The sequence below is a fragment of the Ruditapes philippinarum genome, unplaced genomic scaffold (assembly GCF_026571515.1).
Source record: "Ruditapes philippinarum isolate M1 unplaced genomic scaffold, ASM2657151v2 ctg5637_1_1_1_1, whole genome shotgun sequence".
Lineage (NCBI taxonomy): Eukaryota > Metazoa > Mollusca > Bivalvia > Venerida > Veneridae > Ruditapes > Ruditapes philippinarum.
The window spans coordinates 135,124-155,263 of record NW_026860170.1 but is presented as its reverse complement, the minus strand read 5'-3'; the positions used below and the strand labels follow the sequence as shown (position 1 = coordinate 155,263).

Here is a 20,140-nt window from a genome sequence, read left to right as displayed (position 1 = left end):
AAACTTGTAGCAGATTGCCCAAAAAATGAACTTAACTGAACTAAATACTAGCATGTCTTTTATCAATCGATATCATACACTCTCTAAACTTAATTATGCAATTAAAATGACAGAATCTCCTGTTCAGTTCTGTTCTATGCATAGGTGAAAAAAACTGGGAAAAGTAATAAGTATAAGTATTTAACAAAATAATCTGTGTTGCTAATTCAAGTTTACTTTCCTTACATTACTTTCCTTACATTACAGAATGTGTCAATCACCCGACAACAGAAAACATATATCACTGATGTTATCAGAGGTTTTAGATGATGTTGGTGTAAACGACAGAATGGTGATGAGAGGAAGAAAAGTTTTCAACTTGATAGAGACTATGCATAACATCATGGATAAGTCATTTGGAAGGAATGTGGGTACATATTTTCTAGGGAGTAAAATTGAAGGAACAACTACTTTAGGACTGAAGTCAGACATTGATGAGCTTCGTCCTTTAAATGATTTGAATGTAATACAGAACTGGTCAGAATGGGAACATGGCAAAGCAAACTACTTCATGATACAGGATGAGAACACTACCCCTGGGTATTGTTTTCTACAAGATACCCAACGTGATAAACCTCTTCCTGTCATTGATGATCCTCTTCCTGCCAATGTTATTCCATATATATTCCATATAAGTGATAGGAAAGGAAGAATATTGTGTAAAAACACAGTAAAAGAAGTTCTTTATATTGAACAATCTACATTTCATGGACCATCAATTGCAATAAAGGGGCAACAAGGATGCATCGACTCAGACCATGTGACAGCTTTTCCCTGTAAATCATGGCCAAAGTCAGCAGCATCAGAATGGTTAGAGAGACAATGTATTGGTAAATGGCCAACACAAGAGATGAGAAAAAAAGCAGTCAGTACTGTGTGTTTAGTTGTTCCAACTGGGAGTAAGGTCAGTGAATACCCTGAATTGGAGTGGAGAATATCAACATGCCTTGCAGAAAGATGTCTAATGTTTGATTTAAATATAACACAAATAAAGTGCTATGTTTTAATGAAGATGATTCTTAAATCTCTTTTAAATCCTCAAGGGAAAATAAACATATCAAGTTTCATGTGTAAAACAATTCTATTTCATTGTATTGAACAAAAAGAGCCAAGCGTTTGGAAAGAGAACAATTTATTAGAATGTTTGAAAGACTGCTTTATGAAATTAAAGCAGTTGTGTACAAAATGATCATTTGTCACATTTCATTATACCGGAAAACAATTTGATTGCAGGGCAATTTACAGCTGACCAAAAACATCAACTTTTAAAAATATAAATGACTTTATACAGAATGATGTACAAAGTTTACTTAGAATCAATATTGATGATCTTGGACAAAGACTTCCGAGTTAAACGGAACTTAGTACCAAAAAGACAATACGATTTATTATCTTCACTGGATATTTGTGAACGTGTTTCTACTTTCAATTACATAACATTCTCAAACGACTGTATCAATGACCATTCTCTTTATTTAATTGAATCACATAATAAAGATATTGGAAGAATGAAGCAAACTTTAGAAAGGCTAATGGCATTCAATAACAGTGATAATCAATTAGAACATGCTGCATTTACGTTCATAGCGCCTTTTCTCTGTTCAACATATGGATCTGCCCTGGCCTCAGAATGTATAGGTTCAAAACATCAAGTGTCACCTCAAGCCTTGGCTTGGCTTTTAAATGGTTTGGAATCAGATGTCTTATCTGGCAGACTGAAATTAGCTTCAGTATTTTACAGTTCAGGGGATACAGAGAAAACTGAACTTATTCTGAAACACACTGAAAGCCAGTTTTACTCTTATCCTGTTGTCTCTCTCTGTAACTGCTGGTATTCGAAGCTTACACCAAAAGTAAAACCAGAATTTAAAAGGGTATGTAATGAACAAACTGAGGACTGTGTAAAAAATATTACAGCATTATGTGTCAGATTTTTAAAACAAGAGATCAACTGTGTTCCTCATGAACTTCAATATGAAATGTTCAGATCTACACAAGATGACATAAAACACAGAGATACAGATCTAGACTTTTGGATGGATTGGGCTGTAGTTGATTCGCTACCTTTCCTGTACTTCCTACAATATAAAGTCTACAGGCATCTTCATAGGTATCAGGATCGACAAGAAGCACTTATTAAACTTGCAATCATCATAGAAATAAATAACCTGAGGCATAAAGAAACAGCTCTCAACATTTTAGGTCAATGTATGGAACAGGAAAACAGCCCTAAACAGGCATTAAAATGTTACCTGCTTTCTCTGCAACAAAGAGCAAGAAACAATGTGGCAAGAATTCATATATGCCGGCTTCTCTCTAGTTTACTAGTTAACCAGGATAATTGACAAAAACACATATATCATGAAAGTTTTAATTATAATGCAATGCTTGTTTCAGTTGAGGTCATCCTACTGATAAAAAAGATAATCTTACGGGCTTATTTTCTGTGTATTCTATAGATTGCTAATCAAATATACAGGAGAATGTAACCAGAATGAGATTTATATAATGAGAAGTGTTAGCTTAGTGTTACATGGTCAATGGAGGTTATGTCCCCCATATATCATGTCAGCAACATATTTTACAAATTAATGAATTGCAAATTCCATTCATTTACAGTTAATGAGAAACGAAATACTATCCAAATATAAACATTTTTTATTCCCAATTTTTGATTTCTCACAAAGTCTATATTGTTTGCGTAATAATGTAAATTACATGGAATTTCAAAAAGCTATTTTGAGCTGCATTGATATTTCTTATCAGAAATTATTTAAATCTAATGCTTAGATCCTATGGAAATTATTAACTAGACTCTATAATAATAATAATAATCTAACTAGGTATTATATTGGGGAATATATATGTTACATTTTTTGTATATTGATTAGTTTATTTTAGATAGAGATACAAAAATATGCACTTAGTACTATATGTTTTGTTGTTCTAGATTTAACATGGGCTACTGATGTGATATACAGGTGATCATACTCATGTACAAAGTTTGGTAACAATCTAAGATGAAGTTTAGGAAAAAAATTGTGGGTACCAATGCACAAAAGACTTCAGGCCATCTCAAAAGCTCATTTCTGATCATATTGTGCTTACCAGAGCTAAAACTAAAAAAAATATAATATAAAGAATAGAACAAGAATATTTTGTTATTAAAACCTGATTGTTTGTTGAACGACATTCTTTAATTAGATCCAAAACTTGCAATGCTCGAGTCTTTCTTTTTGTGTGCCTGGAAAATACATGTAAACATGAAGTTATTAATAAAAGAACTATATTACACTTATCTTTATTGTGTTGTCACACTTATTCAAAATCACTTGATTCAAATCAAATAAACCCAGGTGCAGATGCATCTCATTTTACAAACTTCGAGTTGTTAATGTTTGTCTTACTAGTTTGAACGTAGCAAACATGACGTCGACTGTATCTACCGCCCAAATTAAATAATAGTCCCATCTGTGAAGGCAACATTCTTCCTTTTCCACAGTTAAGACAGAGATATAGACGTCATTATCTAGCACGTCGTTTTAAAGTCTGGGCCTCACTTAGCCTATGAACACAGCACTTTTTCCTGAGTTTTGCTTTAAGAATTTTTACTGTTACTCTGTTGACAGTGCTGTCAAGAGACACCCCACACTTAGATTTTATTTCTCCTTGTGTAGGAGGATTCATCAACATAATCATATGACGGATTTTACATACGACGTCAGCAGTAGCTGATGTGTGACTTTTGGTAAAAGAACCACTTTTACCTGTTTTGTGTATGTTATTTTGACTAGCACCTTTATTATGTTAAATGCAATGCACATGCAGTAGCAGCAGATACCTTATGTCCCATCTGTTCTACTTGTTTAACAATGTTTCTGTAGGACATTTTTTTGCTTCAAAAGTCCTTATACCTTTAACTAAATTATTTTTTTTTTGTCTAATCATATTGAATTTTCAATTCAAATGCGATAGGTATAACCGTATATGTATGATACACTACTTTACATGAATTAATCGCTTTGCACGAGTTTTTGTAAGCTTTTATATCTTATTACGCGTATTGTTTGAGTTTCATTAAAAACTGAACACCTGATGAATATATCCGGTTTCGTTACGTAAAATTCGTAGACAAATTATTAGAATTATTATCATTAATTCTGTCAGTATCCAGAATATCAAGTTTTCGGTTTTACAATGAAAAAAGATGGGGAAAATTCAGAGCCCTGTCCGGTTTACTGAGGAGATCTGGTTTTGTGGGTTTTAATTGTACTAAAAAGAATAGCATCTTCTATAAAAGGGAAATATATTGTTAAAAGAACTACTTTTCACTTATTTTACTATATTCTTTTTGTGGAACTGTGATGCTAACCAATCTCCAAAAAACAGTGTGTAATACTGAAAAAACAAATATACATGGTTAATTGTTGTATGTAAATTATTTTCATATCCAACAAATAATCAAGGCCTTTACAAAGCATATCATGAAAATGAAAGTATAGAATAAAAGTAAAGACATTGTCGTTCATACTGAATAATTTATTTTAGCTCAATGGTGACTTATAAAAACACCCTTGAATCCCTTCCCGAAACAGTCCAGTACTATTATGTAAAGTTTCTTGCTCAAGAAACCAATAACTTACCCCTGACAGGGTTTGAACATATGCAGCCAGAAATAGCTAGGTTCAAAACCATGCAGCCAGAAATACCTAACTATGCTAACTGTTAATCACTAAGCTATAGTATGGTTATTGCTAAGGACTGGTATTAAGGGGAATTTTTTGCTATCTTTAAAACAGACTTAATTTAAATGGCTTTTATCTCAGAATTTGGTATTGATATCCCTCATTTTTTAAATTGCCAGGTCCAAAATCAATGCTGGAAAAGTCCATTATATTAATTAAGTGGTGTAGTGACCATTAACTATGACAATACAACCAATGATATTTAAATATCCATTATGAAAAGAAACAAAACAGACTCCATTAACTATTATATCATAGTAAAATATTACAACCTTCACCCTTCTAAAACTAGAAGTGAATAACCTTTGCCATCAGTACAGAGTCAGTCTGAAAACCCATGTAGTCTACCCATGCTATATACATATCCACCTAGGCTGAATGTACTGATGGTGGCTAAATTTGTGTATTTTTATATTGAAATATTTTATACATATAATGGACTATTATAAATAATATGTTGGGGCCATTACCATTCCACAGTTAGGTTGGGCAAGTACTGACCTCTTCACTCTGATGAAATAACGGTAGGAATGTTTTATTTAGTAGATTATATACATGTTCATACATGTTCATAAACCCGGAACATTGGTGTAGATGTACGTAACTTAAAAATGTCATTCAGTACACCATCTATAACTAAAAATATACAACAAGTATTACATTACTGAAGTTTTAAACACTACCTTTATCTTTATCGTTTTATCATACCGAAATTCTTCATGTAGTCAATACAAAAGATGAAATTTTGAAACTATTTCCAACCTAAATTAAACCATTCACTTTGCACTACTCAGGCGTTTTTTTTTTCTCTAGCTGTTGAATAGTTATGTTTCTCCAGTTTTCAGTTGGCTTTTCCATTGTTAAAGCGACATCATGCCCATCCAAAGGTATATAGATCTAGTTAGTGAAATATTTAGGTTAAAGTCAAATTCAATTTATGTTTGTTATAATTCCCTCAAGGTATATAATTTACTCCACATGATAGATAAGGAACTCACATGGCCCTAGAAAATTTCCGTAAATATCCATCATAATTAAGCTGTTTCGTTCAATTGATAAAAATAGTGGGCAGTCTTTTTATATTTTAGGCTTATTTATACTTTATCCAATTTTCTTTAATATTAACTGTCTGTTAATCACTAAAATAAATTTTTTTAGAAATATGTAGTCAAATCAGCTGACATTGACAATGACAAAATGAGCATAATGTCACTTTAAGGGGGAAGAGTCAAGATGTCTACATTTGTACTTAATCAGGCTAAATCAGGCAACTAATGGAAATAAAGCTACCTGACTGCTTCCTAGATAACTTAAAATTATTGTCCCTAGCACAATACAAACTTATTTTGGATTGGAGCAAATGAATCTAACTTATAAACTAGTAATGGATGTCATTAAAATGCTAGTTTTACAATAGTGCATTGTCATAATGATCAAACAGATTTTAATAGTTTTTAAATCATTTAGTTTAGTAAGCAATTTGACAAAACCTCTAAGCTAAGAAGGGACATGACCTAAACAAGAAATAGCTTTAAGAATAATACCCTTGTCTGACAAATGACCTTGTTATTATGAACAAGTAATCAAATTTACATATTAATTAATTTCACAATTTTAACATCATTCACCTGAAGAAGAAATTTCCAAAAATTTAAAGTTCAAAAGAGACATATATATAGCTTTTAGACTTTTCTCCTTGTCTAACGACTGCACTTTGCCATGATGAGCAAGTATTATGTTGAGAAGTGGAATAATGGGCAACATTACACACGGCGATAAAGGCAACAACAAAGTTGACAAAGACGCCGCAGCAATCATAATAGCTTGAAGTTTAAGCTTATGAAATGTCCAGATAATTTAAAGTAACAAGAGTTGTCTGATGACCGAGTTCTCGACTACTCTCAGTCCTTGGCAGTAAAACGAGAGTCTAGATAATGTGAAATTGTCTTTAAGTTCAAAAAGGGCAAAAATAATGTTATAGTTATGGGTCCTGTATAGATAGTGACCTCATATTAAGCTCTCAAATAAGTGTCTGAAAATTCAGCCAATTCTCTTGTGTATTTTGGAGGTGCGTCGCCGACGCCGGGGCGAATTCAACATTTCTATCTAGTCAAGCTAAAAATGAACAGTAAAGCATCAATTCATCAATAAAAAGAAACGAATAATTTTGTAAAAATCTTTTGTTCAGAGACATTTTTTTAAATTTTACAATTATGTTTTTTTTAAAAGCAAGTGTAAATGTTTAACACAAATAATTCCTTGATTAAAGTGATCATAAAATGTGTTCAACGTTTGTTTCATATGTAACCCTTAAAAATGAAAACTTTATGAATACAGTATACTTGAACAAAGACTGAAAATATTTTATCTATAGAGTGAACAGTGAAATTAATCCTAATGTAAGAAGAAAATTATCAAACACTTTAAAGAACAAATTTTTGATATCATTTACATATTTCTTTAAAGTTCAACGAACTGTAAAACAGACATATATAGCAATTTTACTTTTATGTATTCGTTACGCTTATACAAAGCAAATGGCGTTTTACAACCTAATATAATGATAACTGTAATCGTGTTACATATAGTTGATAGGTTGATTTTATAATATCATTTGTCACATTTTTACATAAGAAGTTAACAATGCACAGTCCGTATCATATACAGTATATCATCCACAGTGTTTACTGTCGATTTTTGGCATCCATTTTAATTTTATGATTCCACGAATTTGTAAATTACATAAAAGATGATTGTTGCGTTTCGTTCCAAAGGGCATATTTCTCGATTCAAAAATTTTTTCCGCAATATAATGACTACATTGTGTGTCTTTACCCCGCGTTTATTCAAAAATGTCGATAAATGCTTTTGTTTTACTTATTACGCATAAAATTAAATAATAATTTGTTGATAGGCGCTCGTGAAAATATTGCATCATTCTCATTTAACAGTGTGATATATAGCATATTCCCCTCTCGAAATACATGCCAGACAGCGTGATATATAGCATATTCCCCCATGAAATATATACCAGACATTGTGATATATAGCATATTCCCCCAAAGAAATATATACCAGACGGTGTGATATATAGCATATTTCCCCCCGAAAATGATTATGTTGTTAATATAATGATACTTGTTATCGTGTTACATAATTATTGTTGGTAAGATGATTTTATAATATCATTTTTGAAATTATTACATACGTAGTAAAAAAATACAAAGTCCGTATCACCTACAGTGTATCATCCACAGTGTATAGCTCTGCCGAACTTTTTTTGGCTTACGTTTTAATTTTTATGATTCCGCGAATTAGTAAATTACTTAAAAGTTGATTGCTGCGTTTTGTTCTAAAAAGCGTATTTCTCGATTCAAATATCATTATTTTTTTCTCAAATTGTTAAAAGTTACTCTGCAATAATGACTACAATATTGAATTACTTTTGTTTTATCAGCGTTCGCGTAGCCTTTGAACGTCTGACGTCATCCTTTATGTGTGTCTTTACCCCGGCTCTTTATTAAAAAAAGTCGAAAATTGCTCTTGTTTTACTTATGATGCATAAAATAAAGTATAAAATTGTTTATACGCGCTCGTGAAAATATTGCATCTTTCTCATTTCACAGTGCGATATATATAGCATATTCCCTCTCGAAATATATGCCAAACAGATTCTTGGAGGATATTTTTTCATTTCATTTTCATGTATTCTAAATTATTTTTAAACATTTGTTATTTTTAAACCTGATTCTGAACAAATCAATGTCGAAAAGCTCAGCTCTTTGACTTACATGTGTTGGTTTGAGTGTAATTGAGATGTACCGTTTCATCCGAAACTTGTTTTATACCAGTAACGGTTTTGCGACTCCGTAATAGCGGTATTGCACGGCCTTGCATATATTTCGACGTGATATCATATGCGTTATATTAACATATCATAATGTTAGCGTAATACTTCAGGCGCGTCAATAAAAAAATGGCTTATTTTCACTTAAAAAAAAGGTCTTTATTTTTGGTATGTAATAAAAAGAATATTAAATTCGTGTGAGGTAAATAGTGAAGTTATTGAACTCGTTGAATTATATAATATTTTGCTTGCCAGAGGCTCGCATTACATAATTTTATTCAACTCGTTCAATAAATTTAGTATTAAACTTCCACTCATTCAATGTGCTCTATTTATTTCTATAATGATTATAAAATAGAGTGTACAGTTCATATGAGTAAACTTTAAACAAATGGGACTAATAGTAACGCTCCTTCAAAATCAAACAATGTATCGTTAAAGGACACTTTTGAACACGCAATGTATGACAAAGAATTTACACATTCCCTCCTTAGTGTGCATCAAGATCTTTTGCTAGACATCAACGTCATGTGGACCGCACTCACACACAATCCTATTTTATCGAGGTTAAGGATAAATGTGAGTTGTACTTTATTTTTATTTGGCATAACATAATCATATTTCTATTTGACAAAAGCAATTTAGTGCTACATTGACACTATTTCTTTGTAAAATTGTACACTTTAAGCTATAAAAATGTGTTGTTCTGATACTTTAGTCTGTAAATAATATACTTTAATCTGTAAAATTTACACTTCAATCTGTAAAATTTAGATTTTGACGTGTAAACGTGTAAATTGTACAGTTTAAGTGTAACGTTTACACTTTAATATACCGACAAACAGTTTTTAGAAATAGTTGAAAAAGGGACATAATTCCTAAAAATGTTGCTTCCAGGTTACTTATGCGCCATGTCATAAAAACCAAGTATTCAAATTTTCTTGTTGATACCTTCGATAGTTTTCAAATTATTTCATTTAATAATCAAGTAAGTCAGGATTTTAAAAAAGCGGTATAACTTTGTTACTACAGCTTTTAGAATTATGCCCCTTATCTTACAACTGTTCAATGTCATGATAAGCAAGTATTCCTGTTTCATGCTGATCTTTATAGTTCCTACGAATGAATATTCTAATTGAAAAAGGGACATAACTCCAAAAGTAAAGTTTTCCGTTTCCAATCCGCGCCTTGTCATAATAAGCGCGTTTCGTGCCTTAAAATAATTTGAGGAAGTGACAGCGTTAAAGTTATTGTCTACGACGACACGATATCATAATGGCCAGATTTTTCTCCGAAACAGATAAGCTAAAAATATATACCCTTAACCTCAGTCACCATCATCATATATACCGGCCAGACTAGGCATATTTCTCAATGATTAATTATAATTATTTGATTTGAAAACTATATTTTATTTTTTTATGTCCAATTATTGTTTTCATAAAGTAACTCATGGGCTATTTACCTGAACAATCTTTTTCTTCTGTTGCCTTTTGACGTTTAGTACAGTAACTGTTGCAGTTATTTAGTATTTTAATGGATGTGAAAATACGACTTTCTTGACATTTTGATACTTTCATAATTCCACATTCAGCACTATTTTCTTCTGTTGATTAACATATAACATGCTCTTGAACATTATTTAAACGCCATAAAACAATGTTTGCTCTTTCTGGAGAAGCCCAAAAAATTGGGTTCTGAGATATAATGTGCCTTTTAGAATAAATACATATATGAATTTAAAACTGTATGAAGGAAAAGCAAATATGAATTGAAAAACTGTATAAAGAATATATAAAGGATTTAAAGCTTATTTGAATTGAAAATTGTACAAAGGGTAAATGGAATGGTGTAAGTTATTATCCAGGTCGAGGTTTTGAAGCGTTAATAGTACTCCTCTCAAAGCCTAGAATATCTCAAGGTTCTGTCCTTTCTGTAGAAAATATCAGTTAACAATTTCATACATTTTCAAACTAAATACAATCATTTTTTTTCAGGGAACAATGTCCAAACTTACAGAAGGGTCTATTGAGTGTAAATAAATAGAGGGGATCTTTTGTAAATGCCTTTAGAAAAACATCAAAGGGAGATAATGAATGTTATATAAGTATTACCTCCCTCTTAAAACTCAGATCAACAAAGAAAAACAAAAAAGCGCTCGATTGAACTCTTTCATCAGTTCATTTGACATCCATTTGACATTTTGACCTAAAATTAGACCATTTATATCACTAATGTAGAATATCAGAAGTTAAATTCAGTAATGTACGAGTATCATCAGTTAAATTTGTTTAAAAACCACGAATTGATAAAGCATAGCAACTTGTCTACTACTCGTATATGACTAGAAGAATTTCTAAACCTAGCTCTATTTGTACATAATAGCTTCATATTTACAATTTTCAAGTAAACATTTTCAAGCATTATCAACTAATTGCAATTAAATGCTTTCAGAGACTCTAAGAAGAGAAACTTGCAGAAGGGTCTTTTTCATGCAGACTATCAATTTTGGAAATGTCTTTTTAACAATACAGAGAAAAAGCGAGACAATGAATACGATTTTGTGTAATAGTTTATATAAGTATTACCTCCCCCTTAAATACACAACTGGCCTAAAATTAAGCCAATTAAATCAGTTTTGTACGAGTTTCGCATCATAAGCAAAAATCAACAGACCAGAGCGTCTTTGGGCTTGAGCTTTAGCCATTTAAGCCTTTACCCATTCGGTGAATCCGTGCCTGTAAAAATCGATAGAACTGTATATCATTTACTGATTTGTAAAGGGAAATAATAATCTTTTAGAATAACAGGAAGAGGAAGAGAGTTATTCCCATTTGTAGTTACATAGGACATAAACATACCATCTATAGCTAGTCTGGATTACCTGCCCCTTACCACTATCGTTATCGGTACTTTTACCTAGCAAAGTACGACCGGGAACCAGACTACCATCTAGCTAGATAGATAAAAGTACATGTTCTTGTTTTTTTATGAATCCAACATTGAAAGTAAGTTAATATTTTATTTTTCACACTTTTTTTCAAATTGAATGTTAGCTTAGTGTTTAGTTAATGTGTCTACTATATTGATGTTCTCATAAAAAGTTACATATAAATTTGCTGCTTCATGCAGTATATTATTAATCATTGTAAATTAATCAAATCATTTAAACTGATAAATAAAATCTTTAAACTATTCCGTAACTATAGATTTCAATATTTCATTGGACATAATTCAATCAATTCTTGATTAAAACATCAAAATGAGTTTTTTAAACAAAACTATTTTGTTTAAACCAAACAGGAAGTATAAATAACAAATATGTTTATCATGGGAATACAACAGGTTATGCGAGAGTTTACATGCATTAAAAGAAAATCTATACGAATTACTGGAAATCACGTGATAAATTCATCATACATATATAAGGAATATAAGGAATTTTGTTATCTTTTTCTGTACAACACTAGTTATATCATATAATTATAGTGGCATATTTAAAAAGGTTGACTATTTTAATGGTGTTTGATCAATAATTAATAATACCAAAATGTTAAGGATAAAATATAAAAAAAGCTACCTAATGTGTAAAGAGACTGACAAATCATGGCCACTCTTATGTGAAATTGAACATAACCTCTATTTTCCCTGGAATATTTATAGATAGTTATGTGGGTTACCGGGGGCTATTGATTACTTACGTGAATTTCTAAATTGAAAAAAATGACAAGATGTAAAGTTATTTTGTCACTCAATGAAACATCACTAAACTGATTGTTGTAAAACACTTTTGTCATAATTCATACATAATCCAAAATCAAAGAAATAAGATGGACAATATCGATACAAATAGATAAAATAAAGTCATCAATGATATATTTACATTTACATACATTTATTTGTATCTTTTATTAATACACTTCCCAAACTTAATTATGCAACTAAATTATCATAATATCATGACCAGATCCCTTTCCTAGAAAATAGTGGACAAAAATGATAAGTAAAAGTATTTAAAGTGACACTCTGCCCATCTTAAAAGGTTAAGTACTCGGGTAAAAGTCAAAGTGACATTTTATCATAATTGTATTCAATTTCATATTACCCAATGTATAATATGTTATCAATAATCCAAGGATATTTCTATAGATATTATTAAGAATTTATCGGTAACGTTCAAGTTATGAAAGAGCGGGACAGTCTTATTAATATTTTGGTAGTTTTTATATTTTATCCTTAACATTTTACGTTTTCTATTTTTGGTCAGTCACCATTATGATAGGCAATCTCTTGAATGATATCAATGATTCAACACATTTTTCTCTTTACATACATTACAGAATGTTTCAAAAACCCGAGGAGAGGGAACATTTATCACTGATGTTATCAGAGGTTTTAGATGACATTTGTATCAATGAAAGAATGGTGAAGAAAAGGAGAAAAGTAGTCATGTTGATAGAAACCATGAGTAATATGGCATGGAAGTCAAAGGGTGACAATTTTTCTTTATATTGTCTAGGAAGCCAGAGTGAAGGAACAACAACTCCGGGACTACAGTCAGACACTGACATGGTGTATTGTAATAATGAGTATAATATAATACAAGACATGTCAGAATGGGAGCGTGGCAAGGTAAACTATCTCATGATACAGGATGTTAACACTTCCCCTGGATATTGTTTCCTACAACTGTTTGATGTTAATACACCTCTTCCTATTACAGTTAATCCTGATGCAAATCATATAGTTGATAGGAGAGGAAGAATACTGCGTAAGAACACACTAGAAACCGAAAACTTCCAAAATATCACGCAACATGGACCATCACTTGCAATGGAAGGGCAACAAGGATTCAGTGACACAGACAGAGTGATAGCATATCCCTGTAAATCGTGGCCTAAATTAGCATCATGTTGGTTAGAGAGACAAGATAAATGCAGATGGCCAACACAAAGGATGGGAACAGCCAGTGGCGGGTGTTTTGTTGTTCCAACTGGAAGTAAGGTCAGTGTAAATCCTGAACTGGAATGGAGGATATCTACATCCCTGACAGAAAGATGTCTTATGTTTGATTCAAATATAACACAGTTAAGGTGCTACTTCTTGATGAAGATGGTTCTTAAATCCTGTCTAAATCCTCGAGGGGAAATAAACATTTCAAGTTTCATGTGCAAAACAGTTCTATTACACACTATAGAAAGCACAGAGCCAAGTTTTTGGAAAGAGAGCAATTTAACAGAATGTTTAAGACGCTGTTTCATGGAATTGCACAGTTGTGTACAAAAGGAATATTTGTCACATTTCATTATCCGAGAAAACAATTTGATGGCAGGACAATTTACCGATGAGACAAAACATCAACTTCTGGAAAATATAAGTGATTTTATACAGAATGATGTACAATGTTTACTTACAATCAATAGAGATAATCTTGGACAAAGACTTCAAGTTAAACTGAACTTAGTACGACAAGGAGAGTACAGTTTTGATTCTTCTCTTGAAATGAGTGAGCATCTGTCTGCTGAACTTTACGTCAACTTTGCACGTCAAGTAAGTTCAAATCATAGAGTACTGTTAAAAGACTTACATGATAAAGACACCAGAACATTGAAGCAATCTGTAGAAACACTTTTGACCTACCGAGAAAGTGGCAATAAATTAGAAAAGAATGCATACAAGTTTCTCGCACCTTTTCTTTTTAGCACATATGGATCTGCTCTGGCCTCAGCAGATATATGTTTGAATAATCAAATATCACCTCAAGCATTTGTATGGCTTTCCAGTGGTTTGGATTCAGATGTCTCATCTGGTAGACTGAAATTGGCTTCAGCGTTCTACAGTGAAGGAGATATGAAAAGAACTGAGCTAATCCTGAGACAAACTGAAAGACAATACAACTCTTGTCCTCTTTTTCATATCTGTAGGTGCTGTTGTAAGTGTCCAGAACGACCAACAGTGGAGTTTAAAAAAGTATGCAATGAGCAAAGTTTGGACTGTGTAAAACAAATGACAGCAGATTGTGTCATATTCACACAGCAGGAGGTCAAATGTATTCCTCAAGAGCTACAATATGAATTGTTCAGATCTACACAAGATGACATGTTGTTACACAGAGAAGAAAAAGAGGATTATTGGATGGACTGGGTTGTAGTTGATTCTCTACCATTCATCTACTTCCTACAATATAAGATCTACAGGCGTCTTCAAAGATATCAAGACACACAACATGCACTATGTAAACTTATAAGAACCATAGAAGAAGATAAAGATATTGCACATAAAGAAACAGCTCTAAATATTTTAGGACAATGCCTGGAACAAGAACACAGACCAAAACTGGCATTAAAATGTTACCTGCTTTCTCTCCGACAAAGGCCAAGAAACAATGTGGCAAACGACCATATATGTCGTCTTCTCTCTGGAATGCTGGTTGGCAAGTAAAATAAACAAAACCCTTGGATAGCGTGGTGGCTTAAGTTTAAAAAACATTATGTACTAATTGTCGGTATGAAACGGATTTTCAGTTTCTTCCCATTATTCAAGAAGCAATAACCACTACATGATGTAAGAGTTGAGGTCTGTGGAATCACTCTTTGCAAAATGCATCACATTTCTGCATGTTATGTACAGGTGCCAGGTGATGGTATCATTCCTTTGAAAAAGGAATAAACACTGGATGTTTAACAGTTATAATCTATGGTATAGTTCTGTGTAAGAAGGAACTTCGCCTTGCCTTGATGATCTTTATTCACATTTTTAAAAAATAGTTTGAATACAATGATTGAACATGTAATAGTCGTACTATTCCGAAAAAGCAGCAATACGTAGTTAATGGTTAAATTTTGTGCAAGAAGCTATGACCACTGCATGCTATACTTAAGTATTATTCTATAATACAAGTAGAAGTCAACAATGCATCTGTATGATGCACACATATAGTTGTCCATATTATCATTCTTAGTGATGTTGTAAACAGGGAGACATACATGTAGTATCAAGTATCATCTTGTTCAGGTAGCAATAAACACTACCTGTTATATACAGATAGTAAGAAGTAGAGCCAGATACTGGTATTGTACTTCAAAAACTGAATTTTTACATTGAAATTGTCAAAAATTGTCAAATTCATTTTAAAGTTTTATTGATTTCATCAAAACAAGTAACAAAGTGAAGACTATGATTAAACTTTAGGTGATATGGAAGAGATTGACGAATACTGTGAATAATGTGCAAACCATTAAGTTTTAACAATAAATACATGGACTTATTAATGCGTCACTTACATGTAGCTAGTTGATTCATTTTTCTTAGACATGACTGTAAAAGTCTCGTTAAAAAAATCATCATGCTACTTTTCATTCTGAACTCTTGATTCTGGTATTCATATATATAACACCGTACTCTTCAATTGAGACAATAAATTCATTAAAAGAATGAAACTTTTGACTATCTACTGAGAAGGAAATGGACATACCTTTACATTATAAATAAATGCAATTTGATCCAAGTTTTAGTACCTTTAACCACTGTCAACTATATAAGTAAATATCTAAAACATGTGTGAAGAGTCTTGATAAGAACAAATCCAGAGACACTCCCAAATTCGAATCACGAATGTTGAGAGCATGTTTATTTGAGATGCAATTTCATTTTTGTTTAAGGCAAAGCTATTTCAGTGGCATATTTATACCGAAATGATTTATATCTATTACAGACATTAAGTTCAGGTTGGAACATCGTCTGCTGGTGTACATAGCTGCATTACTGGTACTGGTACTGCAGTCCGTACTGCAGCGATTTTGCAAGCACTGGTACTGATACTGAATTACTCTTACACAATTTTGCTACTACTGGTACTGGTACTGCATAACTGTCTTAAAAAGTGGTACTGCTACTGCATTACCCAGTACTTTTGGTTTTGATAAAAATTTTAAAAAAGCATCATTTTTTCTTATAAAAAAAAAGCTGTAAATTACATGAACTATATTTTATTTTTGTGAAAAGTAAGTGATAATTTGCTGCAATATTCTTTCAAATGTTAACATAGTATTCATCATAAAAAACACCAAAGACTTTAAGTAAAAATTAAATAAAGATAAACAGACTCAATAACTATTTGCTCTAAAATATCCTTATTAAAATCTTTTATTACTTTACTAGTAAAAGAGCAAAATCAACACTAATTAATTTCCTCTATTCTAAATAAACCCATTTCAAGTGAAAAAAGTGATATTGTTAGCACCATAAAAAGTTGTTATTTACTTTGGTATAAATTGAACAGAGGTGTGATGGTGTGAAAGGCAACAAAAGACTGTTGTGTTTTAAATGAAAGATGTTTGCATTGTATTTAAACAGTTGACTGGTTACTAAACAATTAGATTATGACATGAATATATGTTGTAAATATTGTTTGTAAAAAGTATGTTTAAACTATAAAGTTGTAAACATGTTATGTTAACTTTAAAGTAAATTATGATTTTATTTCTTTTCTGAATAATATTTGCAATTATTTGTTTGCCACTGTATTTATTCAAACTTTGATGAATATATAAAAGTTATGGTACTGATACTTAATTACTTCACCAAAAAAGTACTTGTACTGCAGTACCGAGCTAAAATCTAGTACTGGTACTGGTAATGGTACTGCATAATTTGCCAAGTACTGGTACCGGTACTTAAGTACTACACCCTTAGTACTGATGCAGCTCTGCTGGTGTAATACACAGACAATATATCGTGTAATATCCATCGTTGATAAAGTGTTGTTGTGCTCCTTTTTTAATTTGTAAATATAAAATAGTCTTGGCGTTGGAAAAAGACAAATGCCGCAAAGCAGGGTCCAGTTGAAGGAAAATGACCTCTGAATTACACCAATTGTTAGTATGATTATTATATACGAAACTGTACATAATCATGACATCTCTAACAAAGTTAAAAAATGTATTTAAAGGAATGACAACAATTTTATTTGAAAACAACGTTTAATGTTTTATTAAAAAGTCATTACGAAGGAAAAACATTTTCCCAAAAGTAGAAACAAAAGTGAGAGGCTACACTGTTGTGATCTTTGTTCAGGGAAAATTAGTGAAATTCGAAGCAGGATACATGTTGATTAAAAGTGAATACACCTCGGCAACACTAATTTAGGGCTCCTTTGAAAAGAAATAAAGCATGAATATTGCACATTTATTTAGATTATCATTCATTTGAGTTATCATTGATAAATGTTACACTGAACACTACTTTGAGTTAAATATATCCATTCACATTCTTTTTTAAATCTCAATTTATAATAAACGCAGATTTTTAGACATATTTCAAACAATGTTAAGTAATGCATCAATGAAAAACAAAGAAAAAAAATACTTTTTTTAGAATTGTAAAAATTTATCGTTTGTGTACAGAAATGTTTCAAGTTTTTAGAATGATGTTTAGTCAGCAACAACCAAGTGCTACAAGGGCAAGCAGAAATACTAAGGTTATATTTAGTACGAGATTGTAAAAGTTAGACAAAAAACAATTTCTGGTTTAAAACCATCAATATCAAATTTTAATGTTTGCTCTATGTGTAACCATGAAAGTTGAAACTTAATGAAAATATTGTACTGGAATATAAAATAGAAAGTATTTGTTTCTATAGAGTGTTAATTGAATTAATCCTTATGTGAGAAGAAAACTACAAAACACCATAAAGAATAAAAACATTTTAAGTGAAATATATATTTCGTTAAGATACAAGTCGATTGCAGCATCAAACTTCTACTTTTCCAGTGTGACCTTCTAAAACGTTCATACAATAATTCCTCCTAAGAATAAAAACTGATAACAAAGGTCCAGTGCGAATGAGAACAGGTTGGTGACCTTAAAATTTATCAACTTCTTTAATGTTTCATTATTTGTGTCTGTCATAGGAATTAAAATCAATAATTCATTTCAACTTTCAGGGTTTTAGCTACGCAAATACAAAACATAAATTAAAATCTTATACAGCCTTCCCACGGTATTTCAATATTAAAATCAATTAGCATTCAAAGCTACTGTGTTTCAGCGCGATAAACAGCGGATCAGTGACATTTCCATTTCTAAACTACTTTAAGTTTTTTTCTCATTTTGTGTCTATGATAGGAATTCGAGTCAATCAATATTTCATTTCTTTACATAATTAATCACAGTTAATAAGCATATAAAAATATATTGCATGAATGAAACAACATATATCGGTTGAAATCGTGAAATTGCATTCATGAATTAGTAATCGTAAATTCGTGCAGCTGAAATCAGGAATTCATGAGATTTAAATATCACCACCGGTCTTTCGTACAAATATCATCTAAATAGTAATTTGATTACAGAACAATTGTTATAATAAAATTATTTTGATCTTCTAAAATGACACTTGATCCAACTGGTTTAGCAAGAAAATTCCTCCAATTGAGTAGAGGACTGATGTTAGGTAGCAATTCACAAACACAGACTTGGAGGCTGCAATGTTACCATTTACAAATTTTGAAAATAACTTTCAAAATAGATATTTATCATAAATATATTTGAACAATATGAAAACCGATATTCAACCGTACAAAATGGTATTGTCCTTTAAAACAAATAATAATTTCAAGTATTCAGTTAAGATTCTATTTGGTCATTGCTTTAACTCTTGAAGCAATTCTGTCATAAAAAATATCTAGGAACAAATAACTTCCTCGAAACTCATGCTATATCCTTAAACAACAAACAATATAAAAGTATTTAAAAAAAGTATTATATGTATGGAACACTTGGACGATCAGTGTGTAGTGTGTAATACATTCACATTTCAATCATTACATGTAACAATACATAGTTACTATAATAAATGCATCAAAACATACATATTCATTTTAGCACATTCATAGACAATAATCTTTAATTCAGATAATAAAATCATCTTACAAAATATAGCACATCTAGATGGTTGAAAAACACAATTCTTGCCAATTTTTATTTTTTAAGCTGATATTGCTTAGTCGATCGTCCAAAGCTGAATGACCAATACTACACATTACATGAAAACTTCGTGCACAAAACTATGTAATAGGATACTATATTCGACAAATGGAAAATAATTTTCCTCTAATTCACTTTAGCTCAACCGTGGAAAATTATATTGACCTGAAATTATAAAAAAATAAACAATTGACTCCATACAGGTTTACAATAATAACATATACATTTAAAATCTAATGTTAATTCTAAACAAGAATTAGATAAAAGTTTGAATAATCCCCCTTCCATTGCGCTACATGTCGTTTCAGAATAAACAAAAAATGTTTTTAAATGCCCAATCTAATGTACAATAGTTTATGCACATGTATATTTATTAATGACATGTACTGCATAACACTAAATAAACAACGCTTTATCTCCTCATTTGAATTTATTTAAATTTATACACATTCTAAAGTACAAATGTAGACAATAACTCATTCAACAATATGTTCAATATAATTACACGATTTAGAACATCAAA

At 31.2% G+C, this 20,140-nt stretch overlaps 1 protein-coding gene across 1 annotated transcript; it reads left to right on the top strand.

Moving 5' to 3' along the window:
• The first annotated feature begins 11,521 nt into the window (after nt 1–11,521).
• LOC132759110 (uncharacterized) lies at nt 11,522–17,000 on the top strand. The gene is made up of 2 exons (XM_060750832.1): nt 11,522–11,639; nt 12,972–17,000. Exon 2 carries the CDS (start codon nt 12,973–12,975, stop codon nt 15,070–15,072), a length of 2,100 nt encoding a protein of 699 aa, XP_060606815.1. The 5' UTR covers nt 11,522–11,639; nt 12,972; the 3' UTR covers nt 15,073–17,000.
• The last annotated feature ends 3,140 nt before the right edge of the window (nt 17,001–20,140 follow it).